This window comes from Glycine soja, chromosome 18 (genome assembly GCF_004193775.1).
Source record: "Glycine soja cultivar W05 chromosome 18, ASM419377v2, whole genome shotgun sequence".
NCBI lineage: Eukaryota > Viridiplantae > Streptophyta > Magnoliopsida > Fabales > Fabaceae > Glycine > Glycine soja.
In genome coordinates this window covers 54257285-54276266 of record NC_041019.1, presented here as the reverse complement: position 1 = coordinate 54276266, position 18982 = coordinate 54257285, and the positions used below count along the sequence as shown (strand labels likewise).

The window sequence follows — 18982 nt, the reverse complement described above, 5'->3', positions numbered from 1 at the left end:
CATGATTTGGTTTTAGCCAATAAAACTCAGCTACTTTCAACATTCCACTTGAAAAAATTGTCATATCATTTGGATCTTTAGACAAATAGACAAAAGATATTTGATCTATTTCCTAATAAAAGAACTTATAACATTAATTACTTATAAAAAGAAAATGGATCAAAGTTATTTTGAGGCATCATCATGTCAAAACCAACACATACAAAAAAAAATGAATATATATATTTTTTTTCTCTATCTCACTTAATTCCAACTAGTGTGAATTTCACTATGAACAGTAGATGTTGGGCATTGAGTAGGACTTTGACATGCAATAGTGTACAAAGAGAGAAAAGCATATCAGAGAGCGTAAATTACCATTGAAAAAAAATACGTGAATATCATTCAAACACTAAATCGGACGAGCTGAGTCTTTGGATTTGCCAGTTTTATGATCGAGTTGATGACATCATCACGGGTCAATGACATGACTGATATGAAGACATAACCAGACTGACCACAAGTCTGGTTCTCAATTGAACTGATCGAACCGACTGATTCGTCCGAGTTTTAAAATACTACCATGTAGTAGTGATACCAAAAGGAGGAAGATAAAGATAAAAATACATCAATAATTTTGTTTAAATAGGAATAAAAATGTAACTCCTTGAAATTCATTATACTTAAAATCACAAATCGCCTAATTTATGGTGTTAATTCAATTTTAATGCTACACCTCTTCATAGTGTTAAGCTTCAACTTTAATATGTCATGTAATAATTGTTGTAAAATTTCATTATTTGGAAAAAAATTATAACTCCTTTAAATCCATTATACCTAAAATCATAAATCACCTAAATTGTGGTCTTAATTAAATTTTAATGTTACATTCCTCCACATTCTTAACCTACAACTTTAATATTTTATGTAATAATTATTGTGAAATTTTTAGGAGACAAAGAATTAAGAGGTTATCAACATGATGGATAGGAGAATAATTAACATGAATGGAATTACTATGGAGTGAATATAATTAAAATGAAGGTTCAAGACGGAAGATATAAAGAAAGAGTGAGAGAAGGAAAGAGGTTATCATCTTGATGAGTAGAGAAATAGTTAATATGAATGGAATTCATATAGAGTGAATGCAATTAAGAGTGAAAAAAATGACAATTACATAAGGTAGGTCAAGAAGACTTTGAGCGGGAACTAAGAAAGAGTTTTTATATATAATACATATATAGATAGATGTGATTTTAAAATTGATTTTAGTAGAATTAAAAGCTAATTCAAACAAACTATATTTGTTTGAGACGATGGTGCAACAATATTGCGATTGGGTGGAGGTGAATTGGGGCGTGAAAAAAAAATCAAACCAAAACATTTTAAAATTGAACCAAATAGAATTTAAAAAATCAGATAATTTTGAGGAAAAAAATGAATCAAATCACTTTTTTGAAATTGATTTGGTTCGAATTGAACCATTTTCATAAAGTGGTTTGGTTCAATTTTGTAAAAACTAAATCATGCATGTGCATAAGATCTAGATGGTTAACCAAACTGGAAGGTACCAAACTTAAAAAGAACTGAATTCATTTCATAAAAAATAAACCAAACTATTTTACCAAAATGGTTTAGTTTGAACCAAATTGACTTTATAAAATAAAATAATTAATTTAGTTTGGTTAGATTTTTTAATTATCCTTTTTGCATAGCCCTAGAGGTAATAATTTATTTTTGGGTGAAGGCAACATAGAGTGGCTACGGGCTAGTATTTTTTTTTTTTTAAAAAAAAGTAATGATACTTGTACATTTCTTTTTTCTTTTTATTTTTGTCATTTATATTTTTTAGGAAATTTTGCTTGAGACATAATTGAATATTAAATGTGGACATTTTTTTCATCAATTGATTCAAACCTTAATTTCGTTTTGTTTTGAATGATTAGCTTCTTTCATTACATCTAACCTTGTTGGTATATTTGTGATTTTATTTTGTGTCGTAAAGGGAAAAATAAAAGAAGAGAAAGAACTTAATAGATAAAATAAATACATGAGAATGAAGATAGCAAAAAAAAAAAAGGAGATAGAAGTGGGATAGAAGAGAAACTGAATATATGTTAAGTATTTTTCCAATTTTTTATATTAAAACTCTATAATAATTATATATTAGTAATTTATTATAAACATTATAAAAAATATTTATGTATAATTAACATTTATAATACATAAATATTTTTAAATATATAAATTATTACACTATAATTAATTTAGAGCAATATATGTTTGTACTCAAAATATTTTTAAAACTTAGTTTTAATCCTTATACAAATTAAATAGTTTTTAATTCTTAAATTTACTTAAAAGTGATGTGAATTTAATTCTTTATCAAATCTAAAAATGTGTATTTTTTTATAAAAAAAAATATGAGAACTAAAAACATATTAACTTGACTCAAAATAAAGGGTATGAAAAAAAGAAAAATTCAATTTAGTATTAAAATATGGTGTTAAGTTTGCTGATGTTAATTAAGATACCGACACTTAATAACGTTTTTCCTTATAATATCATCCCTAATCACAAGCAAAGCAACAGAAACAACTTCGCACATATAGAAGAATCGGACTGTCAATGCTTAGGATTTACAAATAGTATGTGAAAAAAAGGGGGTTCCATTTCACAGGAAAAGTTGGGATAAATATGTAAGGAAGGAAATTTGGAAGAAGCGTGATAAAGTTGGACACTTGTAATCACATGCCACGGTCATTCATAATCCAATAACATGGCACACAGTTGTCAAAACATCATGTTTTACGTGTATCTCTAATTAGGAAAGCTGTCAATGAAAATGACATATTTGAAATGAGCATGCCCAACCATATAGTTTATATATTACATTTTTCTAGGGTATATATATATATATATATATTAGTTTAGTAATTATAAATAATGAAAAGATTATCAAGAGAGTTATCTAGACTGGTTAAGTTGAATGTGTGAATTATTATAAATTTTTTATATTTATCTTTATTTTTTTTAAATAATGAAAACAATTATAATTTTATATTTGGATTTCATCGAGATATTCTATAAAATAGACAAAGCAAAATTTAACAAAAAAATTGTATTTAACAAACGGAGTACTTAAAACATAGTCAACCTTTTATAAACATTTATATATATATATATATATATATATATATATATATATATATATATATAGTATACTACTTATTAAGTTAGTATTCAATTATTTTTTTTTAACCAAATACTTCTTTTTAGTTCATATAGTACGACCCTAATTAATCTTGAAAGCGGTATAAATAAATATTTGTCGACTCCAGAGAACTTCGGTTAGCAAAAAGCAAGCGGCTCTAATGTTTATATTTATATTTATTACAAAGAAAAGGAATTCTTTCAACAAAACAATTTTTATATCCAAAAAGAAAAATTTGCGCAATTATATTTTAATCATACTTATATATTTTTGATTCGAAAATATCAACATAAAAAGAAAAACTCCGTCACAAAGGAAATGACTCGAAATTCAATTTTGTCAACTTATTTTTCTTCTTCTCTAACCTTTTCTATCTCTATCTTGCCTTTTTTTTTTCTTTTTTCTTTTTTCTTTTTGTTTGTTTGTTTGTTTTTACGTCAAAGCTTTCAACTTGGCTTTGAGGAGACAGGGGACACGAAGTCAATGTCATAATCCTCAACTTTAGAAAAGAGAGTTCATTTGGTCAAATGCACCAAGTCCTTTTCACTAGGTCCAAATTTGTTTGGTTGGTTTTTAGTCCAAATTGGCTCCAGTATGATAGTGAAACGTGAAAGGCACTCACCACAATATTTATTTGGCTTACTTTACATAACTTTTTTTTTTTTACAACATATTTCTTCACATATATTTTCCTGATGGGAAATACTACCAACATAAATAATAATAAGCAGCAAAAACAATATCTCCAACGTGTAAAAATCAGCGTAGGGTACTAACAAATATAAAGCAGAAAAATAAAAACCACAAACTCGTACACATGCATAAGACATACATGAAGATTTTAACGAGAAAAATTCTTTATAGTGAAAATAAAAATTACGGATCCTACAGCATCAAAGAAATAACTTTATTATAATCAAAGAGAATACAAAAAGAGTCTCCAATTACTACACAAATATTACTTACAATATTAGCCAAAAACAAACCAAGCACCAAAGCTTGCAAATTAGAAATAACAAGATGAAAAAACTCCAAAAATATATAGAGTTGTTGCTGCAAGCAGTTTATCTCACAATCTAGATAAACGATCCAACCGTTGAAAATTAAGAATTATGTCTATTGAATCTGATATATAAATTTAAGTAAAATCTAACGGTAAAAGGATCTCAAATCGTGATTGGATGCTTGACTCAAATAAGTATTTCTTAATTCTAATTATATGATCCCACTCCACTTAAACTAGTAAGACAGATGGGATTACACATTTAGACCTTTTTACCGATAAAAAAAAAGTCCAAGACCCAATATTTTTTTATAATAATAATCATGTTCTACATACAATCAAATATTAAACATAGACATTTCTCTTAATAAAAATTTGAAGTTTAAATTATTATGTCAGCGAAAAAAATTGACTTCTTGTACTAAACACAAATTACATCTACCCAACATTACTCAGTGAAAAGGCATTTGAAATAAATAAAAAATGGTGAAAAGGAATCCTCAAGGTTAATTTTGGTCATTGCTGGCAAACTATATAAGAAAAAAATAGAAGTTAATAAGCAGATATGTTTTCCACTTACCATTTTGCGGATATCTCTGACTCATCAATGTAAAATTTCAACCATAAGCACAACTAGATTACGCCACTAAGTTGAATTAGGAATTTGTTTTTTGTCGATTTCTTATGTTAATTGGCTTAAGTGTCCCTTAAGATTGTGCAATATATATATAATGTGCAGAAATTTTATAGATAGAAATAAATAAACAAAGCGATACTGTTCCTCATTATCGTTTTTTTTGGTGAACTTTCCTCCTTATCGTTTTGCGAATGTATGAAAAGAAATGCTTGAGATTGTGCAATACTGCAATGTTCCCTAACTAAATAAATTAATAGGCAGAAGCAGCTGATTCCTTTTTGCTAGTGATTTTGTGGTATCTGACTCTGCATTTTGAGAATTTGCAAAAAGACAATTGTGTGGTTTCCACTATCTTGGATATACATGATAGATTGACTACGACAGTAATTTTAATTTGGAAAAGAAATGTTAATTACAGTTAAATAGGCAAAGCCAAATTTGCCAAATGTGGTTAGGCAAGAAGAGTCCTTGAAGGTGTGAAGTCCTCTATAATATTATGCTGCCAGTGGATCCAGCTGTTTAACTTTAATATATATACAACAGTTGTTTTTTTTTAATGCTCTGTTTATACTTTATATTGTCCAAGATTTTATTAGAAAGTTCAGAAGCATTATCATAAGGGATTAGAGAATGATAGACAGAGGTATGAAATGAATATTTAAAAAATGATACAATAAGCTATTTAATAAAACCACTAAAGTCCAGAGTGTTACACTTGGTAATATTCAGAATTTCCACTACTTGATAATAATCTTGATGAAGTGTATGCACCAAAACAAAATATTTTTAATATCAAATATAATTGTATTATTTGAAATACATAATCGAATACAATCTCTAGTTCTTCTGCTTCAACAAGAGAAATGCATAATAGATTTCTCCATTATTAAAACAGGACTTCAATTGATTTATCTTGTAATACATATCTCTCTACACCATAACCTCATGATTTTCCTTTTTGATGTCTTCTTCAGCGTTTTCTTCAAACTGGATAGACTTATACCACTTAGCCAATGCAACATAGACCACAAGATCAGCTGTTGTTAGTGCTGCTAAGAGGAAGTAGAACCTGTCCAAATGTCCCAAGTTTAGGTTCCCTGGTATCCACCCAGGTATGTCACCTTTGGTGGAGATTTTCATCACAATTGCAACAAGCAAACTACTCACATAGTTTCCTAGTGATATTGATGTCATGCAAAGTGCACTGCCAAAGCTTTTCAATCCATCAGGTGTTTGTGCATTGAAGAACTCCAATTGAGGCACATACATGAAAACCTCTGATGCTCCTGTGAGCACATATTGTGGCACTTGCCAGAAAATTGAAAGTGAACTTGACCCATCACATTGGTTACAATCTTTTATTGCATACTTCAGCCGGAATTTCTCTACCAACCCTGCTGAGACCATGGCCATGATTGCAAGGACTAGACCAATTCCCATCCTTTGAAGCTCTGTGAGTTTGGATTTCATTACTTTGGCCACAAAAGGGTCGAGGGCGTGCCTATAGATGAAGATGAAGAATGCCACGCCTAAAATGTCGAAGCTGGACATGCTTGCTGGAGGGATTTTGAAACTTGAAATTCCAGTGGCCATAGCATCACCTTGCACCACAAAGAGTGATGCCATTTGAGCAAAAACAACTGAGTACATTATGGTGCATAGCCAAATTGGGAGTAGTCTTAGAATGCACTTCACTTCTTCTACTTGTGTCACAGTGGATAGACACCATGGATTGCGTTTATTCTCTTCTAGCTGCTCCAAATCTTTTGATGTGATAAATGCTGCTTTATCTAAGAACCTGACAAATCAGTATAAATTTCATCCATGACTTGGTAACATATAGCTCTTAAAAAATAATTGAATTAAACTAGCGTTGTATCCTTTCACTTATTTTTTTCAAAAGTATGCTGACAATTTATAATTTGTTTAAATGCTTTCAAAGACATAAATTTTTAGCATAAAACTTAGAGTATAGTGATATATAGACATTCCATATATAATTCCAAACACCTCATTAACAAATTAACATATTCTTAACCTAGAAGGTATAATGTTGATTTGGTGATAAAAAGAGAAGGAAGAAAGGATAGGTTATGAATTTCAATTCTCTCACTAACAAAAATTAACATTTATAGATAAAAATAACATATTCTTAATCTACTAGGGTTGACCTATAGTACATACTATATCTATATTTTGTCTAACGCACTAACCAACTTCCAACTTGTTAAAATGGGTCTAGTGACGAGAAGTTTAAGTAATTTGTACAAAATTCTAGGTTCTAACCTTGTTAATTATAACCTTTTTTAACAAAAAAAACATAGTCCTAAAAAATTAAGGAATAATTAGCAAATTATCCAATGTGTGAGAGAGAATGATATACACACCTAAATCCTTCGGTGTGGAGCATTTTTCTCCTTCCACTGGGAGAGGACTCTTCATCCTCATAAAGGTTTTCTTCACTTAGTACCTTGACTTTCCATTTTTTTCCGGCTGCAACAAAAACTTGGCCAACTCTAGGTAGAGGATTTCCAACAGGCTTAAAGTATCTATACCTTCGTGTGCCACAAAGGAACAAAATCAATGCAATAGCAGCAGAACCAGCTGATGCCCAAAATCCCAAAGTCCATTGTCCCTTATCCTCAAAATAATCCAATATGGTGTTTGAGAAGAGTGAGCCAAGATTCAAAGCCAAATAAAAGTAGCTAAAAAATGCTACTTTCGAAAGTCGTTCCTTAGGGTCCCCTTCATCAAATTGATCACTACCAAATGTGGCTATGTTAGGTTGGTATCCTCCATTTCCCAAAGCTACTAGGTATATGGAAAGATAGAACAAAGCCGTTTGGGATGATGAGTGTGATCCACATTGTAATTCTTTATCGCCACAACCACTCGGCTTCAATAGGGATATGTGAGATGACAATGATAATGAAACCAAACCCTGTCATATGAAAATCATTAGTAATACTCTTGAGCACACAGATATCGTGACATCAAACTCTTGCTCAAGTTCGTGTCTATTCACGCACACCTTTCATCATAAAGTGTCTAGACCTAATTGTCTCGTGTCAAGAGTTATAACCATTAATTAATTGAAAACTTAATTAATAATTGCAATTACGATTAAACTGTATAATAAATTGTCAAGGATTCAACTTCATCGGTTGAACAAATTGTGTGATTTATGATAAATCTTTCACATTATCTTTTATATGAATCAAAAAGATATGTATAATAAACTAATTATGTATTTGTTTAAATTTTAATATTTATTTTTTTAATCAATAACTGTAACTTTTATTTCACTGTCTAAAATAGATTCCTCGTTTTAAAAGAGTTATGCCACCGGTTTTCCGCTCCTTCAAAAGCATTTATATTTTACCAAAGCAAGTCAAAAGTGTGATTGCTCACGTTATTAAAACTTTGAGGACCTAGTTGGTAAAAGGTTTCTAGTTTTTCAAACTTGCATCCAAACTGGAATTTACTAATTTAATATATATAGCAGTTCTTTTGTATAGATCGAATAAACTTGCTTAACCAAATTGATATTAACTTTTGTATTATTGTTTAGTTAAAAAGTCATTATGATTCGGTAAGCTGATAGGCAAAGATGACGCAACAGAATATGAAAATTTAAGATGAAAGATACTACTAATTATAGCAAGTTTGGTTTTGAGTTGTGATAAGTCCCAAACCACAATTTGGTCAAAATTAGAAGTTTGTCTGTTATGACTTATGTTAAATTATGACGACTTCAATCAAAACCATGCACACTATATTAAGCCTTAATGAACTAGGTTAGGGCAATATTAATTGACAAATCATGTTCTTTAAGGAAGATCAGATTTTTGCTGAAGGGTAGATTAAAATGTATAAGTGTGATTACAAGTGTGTTTGATTTAACTTTAAATAATTGATTTTGAGTTCAAAATTAATTCTAGATACATTTTCACATGTTTGGTCACGTTGAAGAATAATTTAGAATTGATTCTTGAAACAATTTTAAATAATTTATACGTTGAATTCAAATTTTTATATTGAATTTTACTTTTAATTTAATTTTATAATAAAACATTCAAACATAAATCTAATTTTAGTTCAAAATCAATTTTATCAACTTTCCTGTAAACATATTGTGTATGTGTTTTTTGTTTAACATATGTGAATGTGCTTTTTGTTTTGCTTCAATAAAAATAACTTACAATAACAAATATGACCTGGAAGATGGCACAGGTCATGTACCTTCCCCAGTAAGAGTCACTAAGGAAGGCTCCAAGAAGAGAGAAGAGGTAAACTGTCCCTGTCCACTTGCTCACATTGTTGGCTGCTTCAGCATTGTCTTGACCCATCACTCTCGTCAAAAACAACACCAAATTCACTCCAACTCCAAAGAATGCCAAAGTAGCAAGCCCTTGGTTTACTGTTAGAGTACGTAACGGAGTAAACAAACAAATAAATACGACTCAATCACAATGTTTTTATAAAAAATTGGGTACATATGTACTAATTATGACTCAATATATTGTATTATTTTTCCAAAAGTTTGAAAGATTAAAATTTATAACTCTAAATATTATATGAGTTGAGTGATACCTAAAATCAAAATTCCAGTAGTCCAAGTCCCAGTTCTTTTTCGAACTGCAGGATGACCATGGCTATCAATAGCTCCATCCGACGTGCAAACCTCGTTGTCTCTGTTCACCTTTCCCTTGATTTTGTCCTGAATATAGTCATAAAATAATTAGATATTAGTTTGATCAGAATCCTAGCTAGAACATATTTATATGTCCTTTAATATGATTGAGGGAATACGACATACTGTCTAATATGACTTGTATTATTATTTATCACATAACTTCAAGATGTTTTTTTTTTCAAAAAAATTAATCAAAACAATAGACCATAAAAATTTAATCTATTATGCTAGCTAATTGTTTATGCACAATAATAATAATAATAATAATAATAATAATGATATATAAAATTTTATTTTGATATTTTAAATTTTAATTTGTTTTAATGTAGGCCTACATAAAAATTTAAACCAGTTTAACTTATTTATATGTAAATTTATTAATCTATTTAAAAATTCTTTTCATAAAATAAGTTTTTAAATAAGCTTAGTTTAACTTTAAGACAAAATAAGCTTTTAGAAATTTCATTTTAAATAAATAAAATAAATTCAAGTATATATTAGATTCCGGAAATAAATCAAGCTTAAGTTAAGTTTCACTATTTGGAAAACTCTTATTTAAAATATAAACCAAGAAAAATATAACCATATAAAAGAAGGTAGTTTTATTTTAAGGTAATTAATATTATTACCGAAGGACTGGAAAAATTTCTATTGTTTTGACGTGTATAAGTGATCATTCACTGTTTCCCAGATGTGATATTTTGGTAATGAAAAAAGAAGAAAAAAAAGAGAAGGCAGGGAAAGATTCATGCATGCTCAGATTGAATGAATTTTGTTTCCACTTTGATGCATACAAAATTGAATGTACAGGCAGTACTGGGAAAAGAACAAGTATACATAAAACATTTCACAGAATAGTCAACAGAAAAATAACAACAATAAGGCCTATTCAAAAAGTTGAGAAGTGCATACTCTTAATAAAATATAAATGAAATCATAATATAATTAAGCAATCCATGCTTGCGATTTAATTTGCAAGAAAAGATGTCTTGGAAAAGGTTGAGAGAGAGAGAGAGAGAGAGAGAGAGAGAGAATGATAAATTTGAAGAACAATTGTTCAGAAAAAAAGAAGAAGAATAAACATGAATCCGTGACAACGTATATTATCTCTTTAATTTCATTCATTTAGGAAATTGAAGTGTGGGAAGGCAAGCAAGATCATGATCGATGCATGCACTGATTAGCATTGGTTTGTTTGACATTTCAATAATATTTGTATCATATCATAAAATTTGTATTCAACAAACGACATGCATGCCCTCGAGTTTTTTTATGATTCATTTGAAGTTTCAATCGAATTACATTTAATTTGCAACCCTCGTGCAATGGTACACGTGTTATATCAAGATAGGCAAACTTTCCAAAGTTGGGGAGCTTTTACACGTTTCACAATATTCATGCATGCATTAGATCAAGAGAGGATCCTTTCAACTAGTTGGACCAAAAAGCATTGACGAAAACCAATGAGGATCACACCTTATCTACCAAAATGAAAATTTTGAAAGAAAAAAAAAATGTAGAATAATAACCTAAACTGACCTTTTTAATAAAACACAAACAACCCATTACTGTGGTTAATTAGTCTTTGCACGTTGGGAATGTGAACCGTTGGGGTGGAAGAGATATTTTTTAATAAATGAGTATTAGCAAGGGAGAATTGCAAAAGGATCGATGAGAAATTGAAGAATATAGATCATAGTATATATAGCAGTTGGGAGGAGACGTTTAATATACGCTTGGGATCTATACGACAAACAAATTAATTAAAGAGAAGGTTAGGGAAGGAAATGAGAAAAAGTGTGACAAAGGTTTAGGTACGTAAACTCTAATTAGGCAAGCTATCAGTCGTAGTTACATAGCTGAAGCTAGCATGCCCTACTTAATTCAAATTATAAAGGGTAAAATATGAAAATATTACGTTTTTATTTGGTTTGTATTTTAATTTTCTAAAAAAATGGATCGTTTTTAGTTTAAAAAAAGAGAGGCTAAATACAACTCTCATCTTTTCACTCCCAGGGACATCAGCACGAACGTGTTTTGCTAAGCACGACTATGCTCAAGTCTGAAACGACAATATGAAAACTCTGCATATATATATAGGTACGTATGTTTCACTAAGCAGGACCATGCTTCCCACAAGCCTTGAGTGGTGAGTATGGTTATAGCTTCATGTCTTAAGGCTAAGTATAGTGTTGTTGAGTTTATTTCTAGCTATGTTAAGGTCTAATTAATAATTATGATGATATGATTATTCCGTGGCGATATACTTTGTGACTATCATGCATCCATAAGGGACCACACCAATTTTTTTTTTATTTTTTTTGAGAGGGGCAAAATTAATTTAACTTAAGATAAGAAAAAGTTAACAATGATTAATTTTTACTATTAATAATTGTTTAAAATTTAACTTGATAAAAAGTAAATATCATATATATCATGAAAGTAAATATAACAATAGAATCAAAATCATTGACTTGTTTCTTCTTTTAAAAGAAAAAGAAGAAAGAAGAAAGAAGAAGAACTCTTACATTGATTTGCTATATATATATATATATATATATATATGGGCTTTCAGCTTCCTAATGTCTTTTAAAGATAAAAAAAAGGAAACAAATCAAAACTGAAATAAAAGAAGAAAAAAAAATGTAATATTTGATAATAACACTACTTAAATTTCTACGTATGTGTAAATATATTTGATAAAAGATAAATTTTATTATACATTATATGTGTATTAAGTTTCGACTATATATATATATATATATATATATTAAAAAATGTGTGTTGATAGTCTGATATTTTCTACTGACAACTTTTTTATAAACAGAAAATAAGGACTACAATTAAAAAAAAGGAGGTGCTTGAATCTGGGGTTGGGGGATAAAAATTTTAAAGAAAAAAATATTATATTAATATATTAGCATGTAAATAATTGACCTCATGTACTAAAATCAAATATAAGAAAAATTCATGTAGTAAAATAAAAAAATTAAGTAGTAAAATCAAAATGAATTGTGTGTGTTATATTATAATTTGTACTTTAATTTGTTGCTAATTAATATGAAACCTAACCAATTAAATTTGTATAGTAAATATTATTCGTATCACATATAATTCCAATCGAATGTATAATAAATCACCTTCACCTATTAGGTTGGACTCTTCAGGATAATGAATAAAAATCATTATAGTCATCCTTTAACTGATTGCCTTTGCCTAAAGGCTTAACATTCGAAGGATATATTGGCCAATGAATACCTAACCAATTGAGCATTAACACACATTAATCTATACATTATTCATATAGATGTTACAATCACTTACACACCATTAGGATCCATCGATTGTAGATATTTGTTAGAGGAGAAGTGCTAGCTAGTAGCAATCATTTTTCTAAACATATTTTCTACTGAAATTTATTTAAAATCACAAAAATTTATAAATTTTACTTATTTAATGAATTTACTCATAATTTTGTAGTAATTTTTAATAGAGAAATGTTAAAAGAAGCGTGTTAGAAATTTCATGATTAACATTTCACTTAAATGAGACCTTTTATGAAAGTCTTTAAAGAGTCTATAATGCCTAAGTTTTCTGCACTTAAGAAACCTAGTGGCATTGTTGTTTGTCGAAATACATTCCATTTTATTATCGAGAAATGTAAATGTTTATTCTTTCTGATCAAAAGCTTTGTTTATTCTATATTCTGCATTTATTAGTCCACTTTCTGGGCAAACTAAGTTAAAACATACAGCCAGCCATATATTCACTCATCTAATTGTTAGTCAACCTTAATTTGGTGCCAGTCACAGCGCTGCGATGGGATATGACATTAGTTACCTCATGAAGAAATTTTTTAAGTGATATACTATATTGAAGAGATTTAACTTTGTTTATTTTGAAAAGAAATTTCCTAACTATAAATACTTGGATAATGTATGAGATATTAATGTTTTCCCTTTTTGAGGATATATTTTAATGTTTCCTAAAAATTGGGAAATGGCTTTATTTTCCTGGCAATCACGTGCATTCACCAGTCACCATAATGTTTGGTGATTACTATAGTACCTTTTTTTTATTTTTTTTACAGGGTTTGGTGATTACTACTATTCATTATAGCTTGTTGCATCTGATCTACGACGTTTTCCATAGGACGATTATTAATTAAGTTTCGTTTTTTTGGTACGTGGAATTAAGTTTCGTGTGATAAACAAATTAGAATAAGTCAAAATAGAACATTCTACAGATTTCATTTCATTTTACATTCAGTATATTTATAAAGATAACATAGCTTGGCATTTTTTTATAAGAAAAATGACACATTTTGTTTTATTTAAAGAGTAGAATTAAGAAGAATACAATACAACAGAACAAACTCTTCATTATGTTTTGATTGAATGACGAATGCTATGTAAAATGTTAATATATTTGTCAACCATCTATAGCTGTCTCTATTTGACAATATATGGCTGCAGGATATATATATATATATATATATATATATATATATATATATATATATATATATATATATACTTAAACTTCAAGTGCAAGATTTGTTTCTTTTTAATTGGTCAAAAAGCTTTATTTCTTCTATACTCTACCCTAATATAGTTTGGACACATAGCCGGCCATTCATTCATCTAATTAAGATGGATTATGTCACTAAAACTTTGGTGCCAGTCACAACCCTGTATCGGGACATCACATTTGTTATCTCGTCAAGGATTATTTGACATGATATAAAGGAACTTTTTAAGTTAGTTCGTTTTGAAGAAATTGTTTTTAATTATAAATATGCCATTTTATTTTTATTTTTAAATTGGTATACAAAAATAGAAAAATATAAAAAAATATTTTATGATTAAAAAAATACAAAATCAAAATGTTGTTATTTTATTCTAACGAAAACATGCAAATTAACATACTACTTGCAATAGTTTTCAGATACAACTTAGCTGCAGGAAAAATATGATTTTTATCTTTTCTATTTTTTTATAGTTTGTTTTTGTAGAAAATATATTTGATAAGAATATTATTGAACACATAAATGTTTCAGTAAAATGTAAAAATATATCTTTAGTGTTTCCTTTTCATTTTTATGTTATTAACAAACTAGAAAAAGAAGAATTTTAATTTTCTTTATACTAGAATGCCATGTTAAAAAAACTTGGAAAATATATTTTAAAAAAATAAACGAATGAAAATAATCAATTGAAGTTAATTTTTTTAATTTATAATTTAATTGATTGAAAGGTAATTATATAGATGGAGGAAAGAATTATGGGTTTTCTATTTTATATATAGAAAAGTGGGTTTCCATTTTAATTTTAAAATTTAGATTTTTTATTTTTATCTAATTTGACATGTTAACATTTTATTTTAATTTTATCAGTTGCAAATTTTTCATTGATTGCATGTAAGAATGAAGTGTTGAGTTTGTGCCCATGCAATTTTTTTGTTAATAAAGATTTTTTTAAAAAGAAGAAGAAGAAGAAATGTAACACTTTTACTTGGTTATGTACAACTGCACTAAAAGAGGATGGAGGGATTGCAAAGTGAAGAAAAACTATTTTTTTTTCTCTTTTTCTTTTCTTTCAGATTCTTTCCCAATCCAAACACAACCTTAATTTGTTAGCAGTTCCTTGTCAAATTAAACCCCGAGTAAAGGCTATACTTTTCAAACGATTCAATTAATACCACGAAGAACCACTAATAAAAGGGTAATCTTTAATTTTAATTATAAAACTACTAACAAACCACGGATCATAAAATTGAACCGTCGACATCAGCAATGTTGGAGGAGTTCTTCCAAGCAATCAGGAATTGGCTATGGTGATGCATTATTTGATGGAGTACTTCTTGAGGGCCAGGAAAGCATTGCTCACTTGACAAAAGGTGACGAAGCCATAACCCTTTTAACTTTCTGATTGCCTTATAGAATTACGAATGATTGAATTGTCAATTTTTGTAATAAGTAGTGCTCTTGTCATTTGCCTTGCCAATGTCGACTATGGCATCATGGATGTTGATGGTCACATAAATTGTGTTAAGTATCGTTTTTATTTCCATGTTAATATTGCTGTAAAAAAGTGGAAAATTTGTTCTAAATTTGTATCAAACAATTAATAGGGTGTAGGTTCGTTGCAAATTTGGTAAAATTTTCTTTATTTGAAGTCATTCTGAATCTCTGATTTAATTTGCTACAATTATATTGATGCGGATAACACTTACAATAAACTAAATTAACTTTAAATAATTCAAGATTGAATTCGATAATTCACTCATTAAACTTATTCATCAACTAAATGAACTGAATTAATTAAGTTATAATTTTCACTGATTAAATAAATAAGTTAAATTTAAATTATGTATAATTTGACTTGATTGGTTTATGAACTAGCTTGATATTATATATTATTAAATTTATATATTTAATTTTTAATTGATTTTATTTTTGAATAAAATATATAAAATTATAGAAAATAATTATATTTTCAAATTGAATAGAGTTGGCTAGCTATATTAAGGTATATGCAAGCTTGAATTAAGTAGGGTTTGAGCTCAACAAAAACAGTTCATTTCAAACTCAAGGTGATTCAATTGATTGAGTGAGTTGAGCTTGATTTAATTCAATTTGACTCAACTCATCTTTAACTCTTATTGTGGAGCATCATTTCAAATTAAAAATATATGATATATTTGGTTCAATAAAAATGTTGCAAAGCATTGAGCAACTTTCACAAGGATTTACATTAAAATTGTTTCACATTTTTTTAAAATCTTTTGTAGTGATATTATTCTTTTCATACTCATTCTCTCGATTATAGTTTACTACTAAACTTCAATAAATCACCTTTTTTTTTTAAGTGGGTAGGACTAATGATGAATCCTATTAACATTTTTTTTAATATCTCTAAAGGTATCATTATGTTAACTTGTTCACGACTGTCTGATTTTTAACTGAACCTTATTATACATACCATTTCCGTGCTAATAAATTAATTAGTGTCCATTTTTTAAAATAGAGAAAAAAAACTAATATATCTATACTGTATTAACCTACCAGTCCATAACTTTAAGTTTCTTTGTGCTATTAAAGGGAGAGACAACGGTTACAAAACTTAGAAAAAGACTATATAAGCAAGAACCCTAAGAACAAAACTTTACACTTATCTCAATTGAATGTTTCTGGATTATATATGGTAAATCCTGTGTAAGACTTAATTAGAAAAACAAATAATACTTGAAGGCTCTAGTACATGTGATTAATTTTTTATTTTAAAAATAACTTATAATTGTTGCATGTGAAATAAGATAAGATATCTCCATTAAACTGTACGATGAAAATCGCAGATGCTGGCACTTGAAAGCCGAATGCATGGTTCTTCGGTTCCGGACACTGAAAACACAGTCCCTCTCGAAGAAGCAGCAATGCCTCTCTCTCCTAAACTCGTGTCGTTCCATGGACCAACTCCGTCAAATTCAGGCACAAGTTCACGTCTCTGGTCTCTATCAAGACACCCGCGTGCTCTCCGAACTCGTCTACTTTTGCTCCCTCTCTCCCTCCAAGAACCTTCGCCACGCGCGATCATTCGTCCACCACGCCGCCACCCCATCACCCATTTCGTGGAACATTCTCATTAGAGGCTACGCCGCAAGCGATTCCCCCCTCGAAGCCTTCTGGGTGTTTCGAAAAATGCGAGAACGAGGTGCTATGCCCAACAAACTCACCTTCCCTTTTCTACTTAAGTCTTGTGCTGTGGCTTCTGCACTTTTTGAAGGGAAGCAGGTGCACGCGGACGCTGTTAAATGTGGTTTGGACTCTGATGTTTACGTTGGAAACAACTTGATCAACTTTTACGGGTGTTGTAAGAAGATTGTGGATGCAAGGAAGGTGTTTGGTGAAATGCCTGAGAGAACGGTTGTTTCTTGGAACTCGGTTATGACTGCTTGTGTTGAGAGTCTTTGGTTGGGTGATGGGATTGGGTATTTTTTCAGGATGTGGGGTTGTGGGTTTGAGCCTGATGAGACTTCCATGGTATTGTTGCTCTCTGCTTGTGCTGAGTTGGGTTACTTGAGCTTGGGAAGGTGGGTTCATTCTCAGTTGGTTTTGAGAGGGATGGTTTTGAGTGTTCAGTTGGGTACTGCTCTTGTTGACATGTATGGGAAGTCTGGGGCTTTGGGTTATGCAAGGGATGTTTTTGAGAGAATGGAGAACAGGAATGTGTGGACATGGAGTGCAATGATATTGGGGTTGGCTCAACACGGGTTTGGTGAGGAAGCCCTTGAACTCTTTGCAATTATGAATAACAATAACAATGACAACCGTGATATACGTCCAAATTATGTGACCTATCTTGGGGTTCTTTGTGCTTGTAGCCATGCTGGGATGGTAGATGAGGGTTACCAATATTTTCATGACATGGAATGTGTCCATGGGATCAAGCCCCTGATGACACATTATGGAGCCATGGTTGATGTCTTGGGTCGTGCTGGCCGTCTTGAAGAAGCCTATGAGTTTATACAGAGCATGCCTATTGAGCCTGACCCGGTTGTGTGGAGGACGTTGCTTAGTGCATGCACTGTTCATGATGTGCATGACCATACAGGGATTGGGGAAAGAGTAAGCAAGAAGTTGCTTCTGAAGGAGCCAAGGAGGGGAGGGAATTTGGTTATTGTTGCTAACATGTATGCTGAAGTGGGGATGTGGGAGGAAGCGGCTAATGTGAGGAGGGTCATGAGAGATGGAGGGATGAAGAAGGTGGCTGGAGAGAGTTGTGTTGATTTAGGTGGGTCCATGCATAGGTTCTTTGCAGGGTATGATCCTTGCCCAGATTTGGTTCCTGTCTATCATCTTCTAGATGGATTGAACCTGCACTTGAAGATGGTTAACTGATACTGGTTGTAGTAGTTGCTTTCAGTGAATTTTTTTTATTGGTCTGATGTTGAAATTAGAAAAGGACAAAGGGTGAGCTCTTTTGAAATTTTGTACTGTTGATCATTTTTGTGAGTAAATATTTCTTCCATTTATTTGTATAATCTATTTAGGATGTTGGCACACAGCAGGAATGTTAACGTTTGCCCCATTTCTGACAGTTCACTTTCAAATTCCATCTGTTCTTGTTGAAAAACTGGTTCAATTTTCATGATTAGTTTTTATAGCAAACCCGTGAATCAATATTCACCGAAGTTTTCCTTCATTTCTCGGTTTTATATTTCAGATGTTAAGAGTACTATGGGTTTTGGTTTAGCTTATTTGGCTAAACATGTGCATGATCTTCCAGCAGCTTGATACTCAACTAGGATGGCATCAAATTCAAAACTATGATTCAGTTTGATGCTTGGAATTTGTTGCGAAAGAACAAAAGGATGGTGGATGCCAATTTCACTATCATCCACCAATGATCATTACATACGGAAGAATAATACCAATTAGCTATAACCGTTTCT

At 30.1% G+C, this 18982-nt stretch overlaps 2 protein-coding genes across 2 annotated transcripts; one reads left to right on the top strand and one right to left on the bottom strand.

Moving 5' to 3' along the window:
• Positions 1 to 5543: 5543 nt before the first annotated feature.
• LOC114395957 (protein NRT1/ PTR FAMILY 7.3-like) lies at positions 5544 to 11182 on the bottom strand. Its single transcript, XM_028357822.1, has 5 exons — positions 11069 to 11182; positions 9427 to 9553; positions 9036 to 9253; positions 7221 to 7774; positions 5544 to 6631 (listed from the first exon to the last, which is right to left on the bottom strand). Exons 1-5 carry the CDS (start codon positions 11093 to 11095, stop codon positions 5764 to 5766), a joined length of 1794 nt encoding a protein of 597 aa, XP_028213623.1. The 5' UTR covers positions 11096 to 11182; the 3' UTR covers positions 5544 to 5763.
• A 5649-nt stretch (positions 11183 to 16831) lies between these two features.
• LOC114395709 (pentatricopeptide repeat-containing protein At2g36730) lies at positions 16832 to 18627 on the top strand. Its single transcript, XM_028357547.1, has one exon. The coding sequence runs from the start codon at positions 16911 to 16913 to the stop codon at positions 18426 to 18428; it is 1518 nt and encodes a 505-aa protein (XP_028213348.1). The 5' UTR covers positions 16832 to 16910; the 3' UTR covers positions 18429 to 18627.
• The last annotated feature ends 355 nt before the right edge of the window (positions 18628 to 18982 follow it).